The following is a 17,426-nucleotide window of genomic DNA, read 5'->3' as shown; positions in this document are numbered from 1 at the left end:
TTTAGAACATTTTCTGGTAATTTTTATGATTTCTGGCAAGATTTAATGGGAGCAGATACTCTACCCCAAAAAATCCAAGTACTCTTGGTTTCTATATAAAAATCTTCAGTTTAAAATACATTTGTCTATTTTTATAAGTTCTAAAGTTAAATGGTCCCATGAGAAGGCACTGCTCTTATGTTATCAGCTTTGCAGAGGTGAAGCTGTCTTTAGAGTTGAGCAAAAAAGTTGCTTTAGCACTGTCAGGTATCTAATTAATCCCTCAGTAAATAAAGGCATTCTATAATTAAATAAGTGAGATGTGCAATCAGTTCTAAGACAAAATGTTTTGCATATTAATATATTGTGATCCAGGATCCATATGAGGCTTGGTTTTGGATATGAAGTGTTTGTAACAGAATTTTAACATTATGGGGAGCACACTGCAGGCAAAACAGAATTGTTTTGGTTTTTTTTTTTTTTTTTTTTTTTTTTTTTTTTCTACATAACTCAGGTGAGTGTGATCTGCGGGCTAGACATTTGAATGTCTATTAAAAAGGATAATTTTCAGTAGGGAAAACAGTACAGTTTCAGGATGTGGGTTGTGGTAAATACATGACAGGGATTGAAAATAACATTTTGACATTTTAATGCAGCAGCTGCGATGATGAAGAACCGATATTATTGCCTCGGGGAGGTAAAAGTGTTCTGCAAAGGGGGTTCATGGATGGGATTTTGCCTTTGAAGACCCCAAGAACCAGCAGCGCCGCGTGCCAGCTAATTACAGTTAGTTTGTTAATCTGTGGGGAGGTCGGTGCCCTCCGAACCTCCTCGTGCGAAGCACTTGGGGTCACAGTCACGGGCGCGACACCCCGAACAGAGCCCACCCGCAATTCCCCCGGGAAAGTGCTGGGAAATGAGGAGTTGAACGGAGCCCCGCTCCGCACACCTGGCTGCGCCCCGGCCCGTCCCATTGGCTGCCCAAAGCCCCGCCCCCTCCCTCTCATTGGCTGCGGCCGCCTCTCGCCCCGCCCCGCGCGCGGCCGGTCCCGGTGCGGTACCTGGAGGGGAGCGCGGGGCGGCTCTCCCCGCTCCCATTGGCGGCAGGACCGGCGTGCTGCGCCCGCCCATTGGCAGGCTGGGCGGCCGGCCCGGCCGCGATTGGCCGGCGGGCGGGGGCGGGGCGCGCCCCGCCGGGAGCCGGGCGCTGTGTTTAGGCTGGAGTTGCGGCGGAGCGGGGTCGGGAGCGCAGCTGTGCGGCTGCTGCCGGGCAGCGCGTTCCGGGCACGGCGCTCGGCGCCCAGCCGCGGGCGAGGGATGGCCGCCTCGGGCGGGGTGCGGCGCGGCGCGCTGGGCTGAGCGGAGCGGAGCGGAGCGAGCCGCGGCCGCCCGCCCCCTGACAGGACCATGCCGTCGGGGAGGAAGCCGGGCACCCCTCGGCTGCGGGATCCCAGCGGGGCGGCCGCCCCGGCAGCGGCCGGCAGCGCCTGATCCCGCGCCGCGCTGCCCCCCGCACCGCCATGGACGAGCGCTTCAACAGGTGGCTGCTGCCGCCGCTGCTGGCGCTGCTCTTCCTGCTCATCGTCTACCAGTACGTGTCGCCCGCCTGCCCCGGCGCCGCCTGCCCCCGCCGCCCGCCGGCCTCCGCCGCCCGCCGCGGGGGGGGCCCGGAGGAGCGGGAGGAGGAGGAGGAGGCGGCGGTGATGCCGCGGCTGGCGGCCAAGTTCCCGTTCGCCCGCGGGGAGCTGTGCCGGCGGGTGCGGTTCGACATGCGGGGCCGCGACGTGATCGTCTTCCTCCACATCCAGAAGACGGGCGGCACCACCTTCGGGCGGCACCTGGTGCGCAACATCCACCTGGAGCAGCCCTGCTACTGCCGGGCCGGGCAGAAGAAGTGCGCCTGCCACCGCCCGGGCGGCGACAAGGACACCTGGCTCTTCTCCCGTTTCTCCACCGGCTGGAGCTGCGGGCTGCACGCCGACTGGACCGAGCTCACCAGCTGCGTGCCCGCTGCCATGGAGCGCCGCGGCTGCGCCGGCAACCGCACCCTCAGGTCAGTGCCCGCTTTCCCAATGCTCCAGAACACATCCCGCCTTTCCCGGCGCCGTGGGAAGGCGCCCTGGCAGCGGGTCCCGCTCCCGGCCCCTGGGCGAGAATTGTCCGCTGCCGTCCCCAGTAAGAAACAAACTGCGGGGCAAGGTTGGTGTTCCAGGGGAGGTTCTGCTATGGGCTCTTGCCTTCCCGGTGTGTTTGTTAACTGCGATGCTCTGGCTTTGCCGCAGATCCCTGCTGGTCCCACGCAGCGCGCATGCTGCTGCCTTCCGTGCGGGTTAGCGCGAGAGAAACTCCGCTCGCGTTCCCGCAAGTTTCTCCTGTGCTCTTGTCCTTTCGAAACTTGCCTTTAACAAATCACTACGCTCTCCTGCAGCAAGAGGAGTGCCTCTGCAGAGTCTGATGGATGGTTGCAGCTGCTGAGTGTTGTAACTAGCGGAGTTCGAAGTATCCAGAAGCCCTTAAACTCTCTTTCACCCGTGTTCGTGTTGGCAGAGACAGGTTCTGTGCTTGCCGTGCTATTCTGGCTGCTCGCTCTCTGTGCAGACCATGCGTGGCAGGCTCTGTGCAGGGAACACTGTACTGGCAACAACGTGAATGTCCCTTTGATGATCTGATGACAGTGGAAAAGGGAATTCTGTGTGCATGCTGCCTCTCTGCATATTATAGTGTAGTTAAGGTCTTGTCGGTTCTAAACACGGAATAATTGTCAGATGGGTGATCTCTCTTGATAAGAGATACCTCTAGGTGATTCTGTAAGTTTTGGTCTTTGTCCTCATTTATTTACCGTTCAATCAGATTATTCAGGCTAGCATTAGAACCTGTCTTTATCTGTTTGATTGATTTTAGACATGTGTATTAAGGACCCACGAGCTGAATTCACTCTTAAATAATTGTAACTTCGACTCTATAAAATATTAAGGAACATATAGGAAAAATACCTTTGTAAAGAGTTATATAGTTTGGCAGCTACCTTATGTTCTTTCATTTTAGTATCCGTCTTGATTTTATGAGTCCAGAAACTTCAAATTTCCCATAGAATCACTTCCACATTGTGGTTTGTATCTTGTCACTTAAGAATATATATAGTCCATGACATTCATGGGCACATTTTCACAGGGTTTATTCTTCAAGCCAATAGAGTTGATTATTGTTGCTGTTGAACAATTTGAAGGTTATTTGATGTGAACATTAAAGGCCCTCACATACAGCAAAGCTAGTTGCATTTGGGAAGACTCCAGTCAGGAGAATTTGAATTCATTGTGGATGGTTGTGGACTTGGTCTGTACTTGCAGAATGTTGTTAAGGTAATTCGTACAACTTTATGAAAAAACTAGCTGAGGATGAAGTGTATGTATTTGCTGGTGGAAGAGAAGTACTGTTAATATCTTCAAGGACAAAATAATTTGGTGGTAGCTGTAAGAAATATTCAAGAAACTTACAATGTAAAAGGGAGGGCAGGAGGAAGACTACAACCTGTAAAAATGTCTGAAAATACATAGTCTGCCAGTGAAGTCCACTTTTTCTCTCTCGTGAAGAATGCTGAGTGCTAAATTCAATTGCCAAGATTACAAATGGGCAATAAAAACGGAGTAATGGCTTCAGTACTATTACAGAAAACCATCCTTGTATTAGCTAAATTTAAAACTTCAAGTTGAGCTACACAGCCAATCATAGTGGCTATTCAGTACATAGTTAGTAATTACTTTGATTGAAAAAAGACATGTAGTGATACTTTGCTATTATAGGTGAATACTGTTTCCTGAATTTTTTTGGTTACTTGTTTTGCTTAATTATTGGATTATTTGCTTACTGTAAGATTGCACTTCTTGATTTGCCTTTACATAAATGAGCAAAGCGCTGTGAATAATAATTTATTGCATTTTTTTAATCCTTGTTAATTCTTGTATTATAACCTGTGCTAGAAGAAACCTTTGAATTTTCTCCTTTGTTTTGTCACTATAACAATGTAACTTGACTTCTGCTTCTCAAGGAGCTCTAAAAGGAATCAAATAACCCTGAAGTATGGATTATCTCTGCTGTGAATTTCTTTGCTCCTGGTGAAATTGGAGTCAAGCCCAAACTACTTGCTGTACTATTAGAGGCATATATCTAAGTCTTTTTTTAATGTCTGAATGGAGAATTGGGGAGACTATATCCGTAGAATAGGCAAGAAACTAACATACGGGTCTGATGTAAAGGATACTTTGTTTAAAGCTTCTGAATGTATTTGAAACACTAGACTTCCCGGAATAGCTCAACTTTTCTGTCTTACAGCTATGGTGTCAGAAAATTAGACTAAATTGGTTAAATATCTCGCAGTGGATTTTCTTTGTGGCTGGCAGGACAAATTCTTACCTATTTGGTAGCAAGGTGTTTGATCTCCTGTGCCATATATTTGATGCAGTGAAAATTTTATTTGTGTTTTTGTTTGTTTCTCCACATAGCAGGTGTTAATATCCACACCTGCTATGTGGAGAAACAAACAAACAATAAAATCTTGTTCTTTCTATTCTTTCTATCACTGTATATGTGGTTTGTCTTTTTGTACACAGAAGGAATAAAAGATCTATAGCGTATGATAGTGAAAATTTGTTTCTTAGAGGAGTAAAAATAGTGTAAGTTAGATTAAATCTTACCTTTTGAACAGATCTTCAGAAGATTTAATGAAGAAACTATAATTAGAATTCATGAGAGAAGGGGCAAGCTGATAAGGAGTGGATGATCATGGTAAAGGTCCTAAAAGATCTGTGAAACACAACATCTCAGTCTTTGTTTTCCATGGACAGTGTGTTTAAATCACGTTAGGGTTTTGAAGAGAGTTTGTCTTAATTTTTCCTTTTTCTAATGTTGGAATTTTGAAGTCTCAGGACCCAAGATGGAACATGGGGCAAAAACTGATGTTGTGCTCCAGAAATTTGCACTTCATTAAGCCTGTAGGGTAGTGCAGGAGGGAATCTTCCCTGATAACTTGCAGGTGTGCTGAATAGCAAAGAAGAAACATCTGTGCCCAGCAATCAGTTTAGAGGATATAAAGGAGCAGGCCAGCTTTCTATACATATAGCTACTTGAAGATGGAGATGTAGATTAGAGGGTTGCTGTGCTGTGAGGAGCCAAGGGACTGATAAGGTAAGATGATGTTGCATGGGGGTAGAAATTTGGGGTAGCCAGCCATCAAGAAAGAAAGAAGGAACTAAAGATATGTGAAAACGCCCATGAGTAAAAGAATCAGTACAAGCTGCTAGTAAGAGAGTGGAGTCTGAATTAACAGAGTTTTACAGAACTAACTGAGAGGCTTATGAGAGAGTGTCGTATAAGAAAAAGGTCTGCAGAAAAAAAGAGTTGAGTTCAGAGTTGTATGAGAATAAGGACTAAAGATGAAAATGTGTTGAGTTTGTGAATGAAGACTGGTAAGGAATGGCAGTGAGAGGACTGATGGTGTTTCCAGCCCTGTCTGTCTTGCCTTAGTTGTGACAAAGCCCAAGTGGCAGCACGGACTCCTACCTCTGTGGGACTTAGTGGTATGGTGTGCCTTGTCCTAGCTTCAATATGAAAAATTGCTTTTTATTAATGTACTGGATACTACTGGGAAGTTATAGAACTATTGATTTTGTTAGAAAGTGAAGTAATTCTTCTGAATGACAATACTTTAAGAAACAACCAAATGAAGACAAAACTGTAGGCTTTATTTCTTGCAAAGTTTGCATATTTTTCACTTTTGGGATATAGATTTTCTGCTAAAATACCTGTTTATGTGTAGAGCTGGTTGTTGCTTTTTCATACTAATGTGTAGCTTTTACAAAAGTTGTTATCTGGACAGTGCATTTTAATTTTTTTTTTTTTTTTAATGAACAGTCTTTTATGTGTTTACATGGCTCTCTGTGGAAGCCATTGAATTTGGTGATGATTGTGTTCAGCTCTATCCCCAGAACTTGGTTTTCCTTCAGAGGTGCCAAGAAGCTGAGACTGTGGAATCTTAGCCAGCATTGCTTGAGGAAAGACTTGGAAATGTTGTGAGATGTCTCACCTGGCATGCCAAGGAAGAGTTGGTGTCATGGTGACATTGATGAGTGATATTAGATTGCCTCTGTAGACAGTGGGGAGAAATAGGATAACACAGGCAGCCCTTTTAAGGGACTCGGATAATTCTGCTGAATTGTCTTCTGGAGGGACAGCTCTTCTATTCACAAGGGAAAGACTTGAATTGTGAATTGGGACTTTGTGTCTAAAACTAGGGAAGAGTTCCTCATCTAATACTGCAGAGACATTGTCTGAACAGATTGTCTGCCTCTGTTAGGTTGCCAGTAATCCTTGGGGTGTGAGGCAGGGCTTGCTTTGCCTCCCTGCTCTATGGAGGAGGGGTTGAGAGAACCTGAGAAGTTCTGATCAAGGCACATTTCATCCCTTGCTAATGATACCTGCAATATAATTAATAATTATTCATTATTGTTTATTTGAAGTTTGATTAAATTGGGACAGCAATCCTTTAAACTACACACTTGAAAGAACACTTTATTGAAAACTGTCTAATTTTCTAATATAAAACAGTGAAATCACTTGTGTTGTGTAAACCCCATAAGCTTTATTGTCAATTCAGTTTAGTATTCAAAACTCTTGATTTGCATTAATTCACTTCCATTGTACTCTATTTCCTTGTCCTGTTTAACTTAACCATATGCTACATTTTTCTATGGAAGTGTAAACCAGCAGTGTAAGCCCGTGAGTCCTGGAATGGGGAGAGTTGAATAGAAAATATTAATGGGATTATTTTTCCTTCCTTTGCATTCCTTTATTTGACTATGGTATGTTTTTTTAAGGTATAGCTGTAATAGAACATAAGACATGCTCTGATCTTTGCAGCTGTGGTAAATGACACAAAAATTGAAGAGTGTTAATTGAAAAATAAGACTATGCTGAAGGTAGTGGAGAGAAGTGAATAAAAAGTCACAAATGTTTAAACTGAAAAAAGAAAAAATAAGGCACAAATTCTGTTGTAGCTTAGTATCCTCTACTGAAATGAGTGATGGAGCCAGTAAATTCCATTTAGTTTTTTTAATAAATGTAAGGAACAACAAAGATTAAACAATTTCCTGTGGTCCTGCTACTGACTGTAGGTTTTTTACTTTCTTACCTGTCTCCAGTGTAATCTGCTCAAAGGGTTTCATTGTCCTTAAAATTGAGAAGTGGTGTTGTCTTCCCCAAGTGCTTAGTGTGAATCTTGTTAACTTCAATTTTAAGGCCATTGCATCACCTGAGAACAAATCGATCCGATTTTCTCTGCAGCAGCCTTCTGGGTACTTTGGTCCTTAGGAAACCTTCTTTCAAGCTTCCCTGCTTAAATAGTAACCAAATCCAATGCACTCTGTCTTTATTGAGGAACACAAAGAATGTCCTACTCTTTGGATTTGTGTCAGTTGTTTTCTTGAAAAGTGGTGTTACAGTGGGAGTGCAGTGTTTTGTCTCTTAAGTGTAGTATGAAATAGACCAGAAAAGATTACTTGGCTTATTCTGAAACTTGTGGTTGGACTTTCACTGATATTTACCATTTTGCAGTTGCCTGACATTGGCTGTCAGCTTGGGATTTAGATATTATTCATTTTATTCAAGACTATTACTTACAATTTCTGTTGTCTTTTTGTAGGAGTTTTGTGCGCATCCCCAGTGGATTTCATTCCTCTTCTGTCAATTTCTTTCATTTGCAAAATTGATTTAAGTTTTTTGTCCTTCCTGGCTTTTCATCATTGGCACATTTAGTAAAAATGTTTTGTTTTCATATTGTCTTCATCCATATTGTTGATGCAAACATTGAATAGAATGAAATCCCTTTGTAATAAACCTTTTGTGTGATAACTCAGAATTGTTTTCCAGGGAGTTCTGCCCTTGCCACATCCTATTTTTTTTTTCCCTAGACTCTGGGTTTTGTTTATTTTTTTGTTGTTTTTGGGTTTTTTTTGTGGTTTGTTTTTTTTTTTTTTCCCCTCATAGCAGTAATTAGAGATGTTGCAGGAAATTTAGCAGTTTTGATCCAGATTGATTGAGATGGAAGAAAAATTAGAAGGCAGGATTACTATTTACTTAGAAACTTGTCTAGAATTTGTGACACTGGCAACTATCCTTAGCTACTTTTGCTCTGTATGTGTCACCTGTGAGGTTTCCCCTGCCAGCATAGCAGTCAAATGATTGATGTAGCAGAACTTTTCTGCATCAAGGTTGTCACAACCCTGAAAAAGCTTTCACCCAAAGATAAGTTTGGTCTTCAGACTTTTGAAGATATTGCTATAAATCTCAGCAGGTTGCCTACAAAAAATGACTAGAAGTCATGTTTACTGTTAATTGCCAGGAGTGATAAAAGAGTGGTCAGCACTATTTCAAATGGGAATGGATTGTTCTTATTCATTCATTGTTGTAATTTATGGGTAACTGGAGCAGGGAAAGTTTTGAGCTGTGAAGCTGTATACTATGAAAATGATCACCTGAACTGCAATTTTAGTTGTCTAGAAGAGAATTTAGTGAGTTATTCAAGCAAATTTGAGGAATTTTGGTATTTCTTTCTGGAAAATAGGCTGTCTGATAAGATTTTCTGTACAATGCAGAAGCTAGTCTGTTCTTTTTTTTTTTTTTTTTTTTTTTTTGTGCAGGAGCCAGGCAGAGAAGTCCTGTGGGAGAAGAAAAGAGTGGAAATGTCAGGAACATCCCCTAGGGCTGTACAGTATTATGAGACATAGCAGCTGTTTTAACTTTCTCATGTTATGATGCTTTTTTAATTTCCATTAGCCAGCTGCCTAATACAGAACAGTTTCCAATCCTCTTGAGTAGGGTATTGCTTAAATTCTTACTCAGCCTTAGGAGATGTGTTGGTTTGAGGCAGAATGGGAAAGGTTGCTTTCTGAATGGAAAAAGTGCTGTGTAATGCTGTTACATTGATAGAGATCAGATCTGTAGATACAGCCAGTGGCAAAAATAGGGATAAAATTGTAAGCTTGCTTGTGCAGGTTTTTGGTTTTTTTTTTTTTTTTTTTTTTGAGATCTTTGTGGAGAAGAACAAAATCTCTGCCATCTCAGCTCTAGTGATCACAGAAGCTGAATGGAAAGTGTAAAGATCTGATTAAAGTGAATGTTTTCTACCTGCAGGTGTGCTGACAGTTTTCAATGTCTTAACTTCTAAGTAAGCAAGAGTAAAGCATATTCTCCCACAGTTTGGTGAAGCCATGGCAGCTTATATATAATGTAAAGACTCTGCTACTGTTTGTGCAGAATGAGACCCAGTGAAAGCAAGGGAAAGCTTTTATTCTTTAATATTTTTAGTATAGTGTTCAGCTTGCTGCCTGTTCTCTGGAAGTATTTATAACCCAAATTTCTGTGCTATATTGGATGTTGTAATGTTCCCTTGCCTCAGAAAGTAACCTGAAGTCCCTTAAAAGCTCTATTATTGCTGAGCAAGGTTTTAAATGCTGTGTAGGAGGCTAATTGCAAGAGTTTGTCTCATTTGGACAACCACTAGGTAGCTGCTGAAACAACTACTATTTTAAAGGTAAAAACTTAAAAGAAGTATTTTGGGATTTTGTTGAAGATAGCATGAATCTTCTTTCAGAGAAATTGCTAGAGTAGCAAAATCGATAACTCTTGAAGTACTTATGGTCCGTTACATGATCAGTGTTTGAGGTCTCAATATGTATTGACTGAAAAAGTATTAAATGGGTCCTTGTAAGGATAAGACCTATTAGGATTTTTGTTCTGCTATGAAGTTTGCACTTAGGTGGTCTTATGTGTAGTTCTAAAAGGATCTGGGTGCGGCCCACAAGCTTAGAGTCATCTTAGAAAAAAGTGTTTAAACTTAATGTCTTAACCCCCATTTTTTTTTCTTTAATAACTGGTAATCTGTTAGGAAATGCTTGATATAAATGTGGTTTTCAGCCACATTGGAAGTCTTTCATTAATACAGTTACATGTCGGTTGTGAAAGTGACGGGGTCATGCAGGGTGGGCTGTGGCTCTGGGTGTTTACAAACTGGTGGAAATGACAAACATACTGGCATAGCAGTGGATAAACTTTGGATGCCATGTGAAGAGTAATGCTGGGATGGGGAAAGCAATGAGCAGATGCAAGTTCAGTTTCTAAAGGATTGAATAAACCATGATAGTCACAATTGACTTGAGAGTGTTTTTCCCATTCTGTCAAGTAATTTGTTGTTGATGAGAAGTCTCACCACATGGTGCTCTTTGATACCAGAAGGAAATGATCCCTTCAGGATGTGGAGGAGCTGGCATCTCTGAGACCAGTTATTCTGCAAATAAATTGAAAGTGAGGTCAGTGAAATAAAGCACTTCACAAAGCAGTAATAAAGACATTTTTAAAAAAAATTCTCATCTAAATTCTGATTATCAATGTAAAGAACTTGATGACTTACAGATTTCTATTTGATTTGTGAGCTGGCTTTTGTTTAAGTAGCAAATATATCTGCGTCTCAGTGTTTGTGTGTTTGCATACTTAAATGTGTCTACTTGCAATTTTTGACTTTAATTCCGTGTGTCTTTGCATGCAGGCTCTGTCTGAGAATGTGGGGATAGGTGTTTGCCTGGGGAGCTACTCCAAGGAAGGGGAGGAGTAGTGTAGGTAAAAGCTGTGAGCCTCAAATGAGAGTGAAGTCTGAAAGGAAGGGTAAAAATTATGCAATTTAAAAGGTTTTTTTTTTTTTCCCCTAATATGAATGGTTTAAGGCTTAAAGCTCTCCATAAGTTCTTTTTATACTTGCTGGAAGAGAAAGGTACAGAGGTAATGAAAATCTTCGAGTACTAGGTACTTTGAGCTCCTGTTCTACCTAGGTATTTTATTTTTCTGGTATAGGTTTTTTATCAAGTTAGGTAAGTGTTGCAATAAGAGAGCTGAGTAGTAAATTAAGCATCTTCAGTTCCAGCAGTGTAAATTCCTAATAGCAGATTGTCAGGTGTTGTCATCCTTTAACTAGATTTTAATTTTTAGTTATAGGAATAGGACTGTTATTTTCCAAGAAGTTCCCAGTGTGAGTGATACACTATAACTGCAAAACCTTTGTTTTCATGCCAGAAATGCCTCTGTCAGGCTAAAGCTATGCCATTTCTATTGCTGACTTAACAAGGTTCAGATGAGAAGAGTAACTTAATTAAATATTTTGCTTTCTACTATAAGTCATTTGGATTTATTATAGAATTATGTAGGAAGGGATCTCTGGCAGCTCATGTAGCTCAAACCCTTGCTTAAAATCAGTCTAACTAGAGCAGGTTGTTCTAGGCTATGCCTGGAAATTTTTATTTAACTCCAGGGATGGTGGCCCCACAGGGTCTGAGCAGGTTCTTGCAGTGTTTGGTTACCCTCATGGGAAAAAAGTTGTGTTTGTTTCCTCCTGTTTTACTGCTGTGCACATCTAAAAAGTTAGGTTACTACTTTTTTATTTACTCCCACATGGAAATTGAACAGACTCATGAGGTCTGCCTGATTGCTGCCTTGTCCCCACTCTGAACAGTGGCTCTATTGGCCACTCTTTGTGTGGACACTGTGTCCATCAGGAGCCCTACATTTGTTTTTGTAGAGCTGTGTCCCAGCCACTGCATGCCCAATCTGTCTTGTGTGTTACTTCACCTCAAGAGTAAGTTTTTGTTTTTTCTTTTCTGTAGAATCACGGAATTGTACAATGGTTTGGGTTGGAAGGGATGCCAAAGATCATCTGATTCCAATCCATCTGCCATGGGCAGGGACACCTTCCACTACAGCAGGTTGTTCAAAGCCCCATCCAACCTGGCCATGAACACTGAGATAATCCACAGCTTCTCAGTCCCACCACCCTCACAGTAAACCTCTTACCATGGTTGATCCTCATGAGTTTCCCATCAACACAGTTCTCTTGCCTCTTGAAATTGCTTGAAATAGAAGCACTGCTCTCTGGGGTGTTGATCTCTTTCTCCAGTGTGGGGTTATCCCTGAACTTGCTGAGACCAGGTTCTGTTGCACCATCCAGGTCATTAATAGGGATTTTTAAACATCATTGGCATCACTGCCAGTTTTTGAGTGACATCACAAGTTATCAGCAACCAGTTGGATTTTGTGAGTACCCATGTGTCAACAGCATGCCTCAAATAACAGTGGGAGACCATGGCAAAATCCTTGCTGATGTCAATACAAACAACATCCACTGTTCCAGGGAACTTTGCTCAATCACCTTTCCAGGGTGCAGGTGAGACTCATCAGCCTGTAGTGCCTTGAATCCTTCTTGAAGCAAAGTCTATAGTTTGGTTTTTATTTATGGAAATTAGGAAGGAAGATGACAACAGAGAAGATGCTGCAAAATGAGAAGGTATTGAAGTAAGTATTTTAACTGCCCTTTGTTCCTCAGTTTGAGAATTCCTGGAACAGACTCAGAAGCTATATTTATTAAATGAAGGATATATGCAACAATTTTTTACACTATGGACATTAGTTTATTGGAAGAAACAACTTGCTACAGAAATAACTTTTCAAATGGGCTGTGGTGTTTCTGTGACATCCAGTGTAAAGCTGACATCAAGCACAACAAAAAATGTTTCCTTTGTATGTTTCTTGTAAGATTGGGATGGTATGTTTTTCTGGTGCCTGGGAGGGTATACTTTTTCTTATTAAAGTGATTTTAGTAGATAAATTAGAACTTGAGTAGCAGCTCAAGTAAATAAGAGGCAGTCACATTTGTCTTTTTAATTTTTTTTTATTTCAGGGTGTGTTGAGTCAACCATTTCTATTTGAATTATTTTTATCCATAAAGCTAACATTTTTATAGTTTCCATATTCATATTGCAGATGGTGTTCTTTGGAGCTCTAACTTCCATCTACAGTGCTGATGTTATTAAATTCTTCAGTTAAATGATAGTGTAAAAATTACTCATGTGTTAACATGAGAACTTTCCAGAGTTTATAGTGAAAGAACGTAACTGTTTTGCCTTTTTTTACCTGACTTGTTGGATTGAACTTTCAGTATATGTAAAATTTTGTTTTCAAGTTTCAAAGCTTCTGTAGGCAAATACAGAATCCAGAAAAAACAGCAAATATACAAGCAGAGAACTTTACATTTATTTGAAGTGGATTATAAAAGCTTTATAGTGCCAGGCAGAGAAAATTCAGAAGATGCAATCTCGAATATGTGTGTGCAGCTTTATTTTTTTTACTGCTTAGCATTTTACTTCTTTGAAGTAAAGGTTTAAAGTCCTTGTTTTCAAGATAGACTTGTGTCACAAGCTTCAGCTCAACTGTTAAAGTGGTCATGCCTTTTTGTCAGTCTTTTAAAGCCTGAAAACACCCATTGAAATTATTTCCTCCAAACAGAGAATGTAGCTGCCTAAATGAAAGGACTAACTGAAATTACTTTTCCTTAACAGCTCAGGCCATTTCTAACACACTTCCTTCTCCAGCCAAGTCTTTGTTTTGCTCTCCAAGACCATGTAAATGTATGTTGAGTTTTGCAGCACTGCCTCTGACTTGTCTATTTTTTATCGGGCTATACCTCTTCTCATTTTGATTGAATTTCCAGATAGCTGAGAATGGAATCAAGAATCCCACTGTGATATGGGTCAGTACCAGCCATCTGAATGGCTGCTGGGCCTTGCAGTAGAGTAATAGGAAAACTGATGGACTGCATCTGACTTAGAGGTTGACTGGGAAGCTTAAGTGTGGCCACACAAAACTGTGACTTTGATTAGGAGAGCAGGAGGGATGCTAGAAGTTTATCATTCTTGTTTAGTGCTCTGCTGCTTGTATTCCAGAACATTATCAGGTAGGTATCAATGAAAATATTAAGCATAAACCCAAATAAAATGCAAAAAAAAAGGTGATTGGAAGGTCTTCATAGCAAATAGGCTGTTGTAGTTGCATTTATACTTTAAGCTAAATTTCAAGTTTTGTATCCTTTCAGGAGGTAAATTTATCCTAGAAGCCTAAAGAACTTTCACTTTGTACTATATATATGGGAAGCAGAAGACTTTAAAAGGACATGGAGAATAGTAAAGATTTGTTTTCACAGTCACTTTTTAATTTTTTTGTTTTCTTTAAAGATACCTACTACTTCTTGTATTATTCAGGTCATGTTCTACCCTTCTGATTTACCTTCTTGGCAGCCTGATGTTGCCCTCTCCCACATTGCTGTCCTTTTTATCTTCCCAGCTCTTTTGCCTTTGTTTTATATGTTTTTCTTGTGTGACTCCCATCCCCTTTGCATTGTACCTGCTTGCTTTGCATGCAGAATGAGCTGGTTGGAGTAGAGTTCCTCTCTGCTTGCCTGTTCAGCAAGTTGCAGGCTTGAACTGGCTCTTGAGCTTGTCTGCCCTGTCTGAGTTCAAAGGGGCTTTTTAGCTGTTTGGCTTTGCAAGAGCTACCAGAACTGATCACTTTAATCTATCCAAAATTCTTTTATTGTTCTCTCTATTCCAAGCAGTACATAGAGACAGATAAGGAAAAATATCTTTTTCCCCCTACCTGAAAAGCCAGGGCATTGAAAAGATGTCTTTTTGTGTAACTGTATAACTCTGTTTCTTTTCCCTTAAGCTGCTGCTCAGAGGGCTTTTATAATTGTTTCCTTTTGATTTGTGTTCAGTTTGTCCTAGGATAAAGCATTAAACAATGGCAAGTTGTCTCAATGGCACATGCCTCAGTTGTTACTTTTGTAATGACTTGGAGTAGAAGGTTTTAAAGTTACTGTTGGCAGAAAAATATTGTTTTGCCATTAATTCTCTGATGGCAGTACTGAAACATAGTTCTGCATTGCAAGATACCAGTTTCACCCTGAGGCAGGTGCAGGGAAATCCTTCCCAGCAAAGGAGGGAGGTGTAAATGCTTCTGTACCCTGGGGAGGAAAGGTGATGGTTTGATGGGACTGGAAATATATGAAGAGGAGAACTTAGTGCAAGTGAAGGGGGAGATACCACTGTCTTAAACAGAGGAAAAAGGGATTTCATCAGAGCAGCAATATGCCAGGAAATCCAAATAGAACATGTTTGCAGCAAGACACTGGAATGCACACAGTTCTATCAAGCCAATTTTCAGCAGGTGTATTGGCTCTGCACTGGCTTGTTCAATCTCAGTACTCAAATTTTATTTCAAATTTGAGAGCTAATTTTAAGCAGTTAGCATATGCTTTCTCAGTGTCTTTTAATAGAGTTTTGTTTGCCTTCTACTTATTCAATTCACATCTAGTATCTGAATTCTTAATTCTTTTCTCTATAACCACAGGTTAGAAATTAAGAGGAACAGCAGCTCATGAAAAATCATAAACATGTTATTCCAAGTGCTGGAGCACTATGAGCAATGTGCTGTGTAAATGTACACAAGCTGACTTGATTATGTGGTTGTTCTCTTCCCCTTCTCTCTTTGGTTCTCTTCTGACCTCCTAGTTGTATTACTCTCTGGTCAGCCTGGTGCCTGCATGGCAGTGGCTGAGGCAGTGATTGATGTGGAGACTAAATTGCTAGACACAGTTAGTGAGTGTTTCATGGAGCAGTTAGTCTGCAAACAAGAGGAGGGAGAAGCAGTTTTGTATGTGCTTCTGACCATTGTATGCAGGATCTGGTACCAAGTGTTCCTGTCCTTCTGTAAAATGGATTTATATTTCTTGTAGCCTTCTCTTGTCTCCATCTCTGAAAATCTTGTAGTTTGGAGGGTTTGTGTTTAAAGAAAATGACTTAAAATTAAAAACCACATTAAAGACAATTTATTAAATTAAAATCCTTGTAAGTGGCATGGAAACTACTTGAAGATGCAGTGGAGTGTTGGAGGAAATGTATGCACCCATCAGAGACAGTAAGTCCAAAAATGAACTGCCATGGCATGGTTAAACAGCAGGGTAAAGGGTGGTTACACAAAGCAGTTTTCACCATTTTTTAAAACTTTTACCTGCAAGAGCAAAACACAAAGCTTTCTAAATTTCTGGCAGTATTAGCAAAGAATGCATACATTCAGCTAAGGAAGGTGTTTGAAGAACAATTTGCAGGAGGTATAAAATTAACCTTTTTGAAACACACTGTGAACAAGAAGCCTACTGAAGAATGCACAGGGCTAATAGATGATCTGTCCTATCTTCTAGAAATAAAGCTCTATCAAAAAAGAAACTATTTTCTTCTCTTCTATCCAAGTTCATTTTTGTGCTTGAAGCAGTTCTGAACTGGAGTCTTTCATTATTGAGGATGTATCAAAGGATCCTTCTTCAAATTGGAGTGTTGGTAGAAGCAATTATGGAACAAGCTTAAAAAGAAAAAGGAGGGATTGAAAAAAAAAAAATACATAAACCAGATGGTATTTAGAAGTGCCAGTTTCCAGAACTAGATGGTATTGAAAAGAGCTCAGGAATTAAGCAACCAAACTTGTAAATATGGATGTGACCCTCTGCTTAAAACTTGGCATTTGAACAATTTGAAAGTAATATTTGGACTCCTACTAATTAACAATAAGCTTAGCATCTGCAATGGGCAAACTAGGAGAAATGATTACAGGAAGTAGAATTAGCAAATAGTTGCCTAGTACAGCACAGTGGGAGGCCCACGTGGCTTTTGTGATAGAAAATTATGCCTGAATCATGTTGTAAGATCTAGAAAGGGCTCAAAAAACATGTCTGCAAGGGAAATTGAGTGGTTGTAGTATGCTTCAGATGAAATATGGTAACCATATTTATCTTTGTATGGCTTTTTTTCTGCTCTCAAACATTTTTCTGGTGACAATCTTAAGAGATTCCAAATGAAGAACTAAAAATTTATTCTTAGAGCTTATGATATACTTTTTTTTTTTGCAACACTTAAGATTAGTCTTCTAGATCTGAAGTGTCATTGTGAGAAGAAACAGCTCTTTAATGAGAAGTTCAGCAACAGTATCTTCTGACTGAAAAGCTGTTAGAGAAGGCTTAGCCATTTTTTCCATTTTATTCACAGCTGATTAATGGCCTATGCACTTCTCCAACAATAAAATGCTGTCAATCCCTGTTCATGCTTTAATACACTGTGTTGCAAAGATGTAACTGAAAGTTGTGCAGAAATTGATGCTCTAACTAGTTTTATCTCTGCTTGTGCAGCAATCCTGGGAAGCCAAGGGTCTTATTTGGAGCTTTTCAGTGTGGAGTTTAGGCTGGTTGTATAAATAAAAGTTTGATATCTGAGCTGGGTGTTGTTTGTCGTGCTGCTCCCAATTTAACTTTTTGTTTGGTTAGTTGGTTTAGTGTTGTTGTTTTTTGTTATTGCTGATAATGAAACTCTAAGTATTTTTGTTATACACTGAAATCAGGATGTTAGACTTGATAGTCCAAAGATCTAAGTGAAATTTAGTCTTTGAAAATTTGTTGGCTTATTCATTATGACTTGGAAGATACACGAAAAGGTGACAAATCCAGTTAAAGAAGTTGATCATCAGACACACCT

At 40.6% G+C, this 17,426-nt stretch overlaps 1 protein-coding gene across 2 annotated transcripts in view; it reads left to right on the top strand.

Annotated features, from left to right (window-relative positions):
- The first annotated feature begins 1,369 nt into the window (after nucleotides 1-1,369).
- Nucleotides 1,370-17,426, top strand: part of HS6ST3 (heparan sulfate 6-O-sulfotransferase 3) — a 268,609-nt gene continuing 252,552 nt past the window's right edge. For both annotated transcript variants that reach the window (XM_079306959.1, XM_079306958.1), the window contains exon 1: nucleotides 1,370-2,032. In XM_079306959.1, coding sequence (XP_079163085.1) covers nucleotides 1,500-2,032 — 533 coding nt within the window. In that variant the 5' untranslated portion in view covers nucleotides 1,370-1,499. The remainder of the gene's footprint in view (nucleotides 2,033-17,426) is intronic.

The sequence above is a fragment of the Erithacus rubecula genome, assembly GCF_903797595.1.
Source record: "Erithacus rubecula genome assembly, chromosome: 1".
Taxonomy (NCBI): Eukaryota; Metazoa; Chordata; class Aves; order Passeriformes; family Muscicapidae; genus Erithacus; species Erithacus rubecula.
Note: the sequence above shows the minus strand (reverse complement) of the source record. Positions and strands in the feature narration are given on the sequence as shown.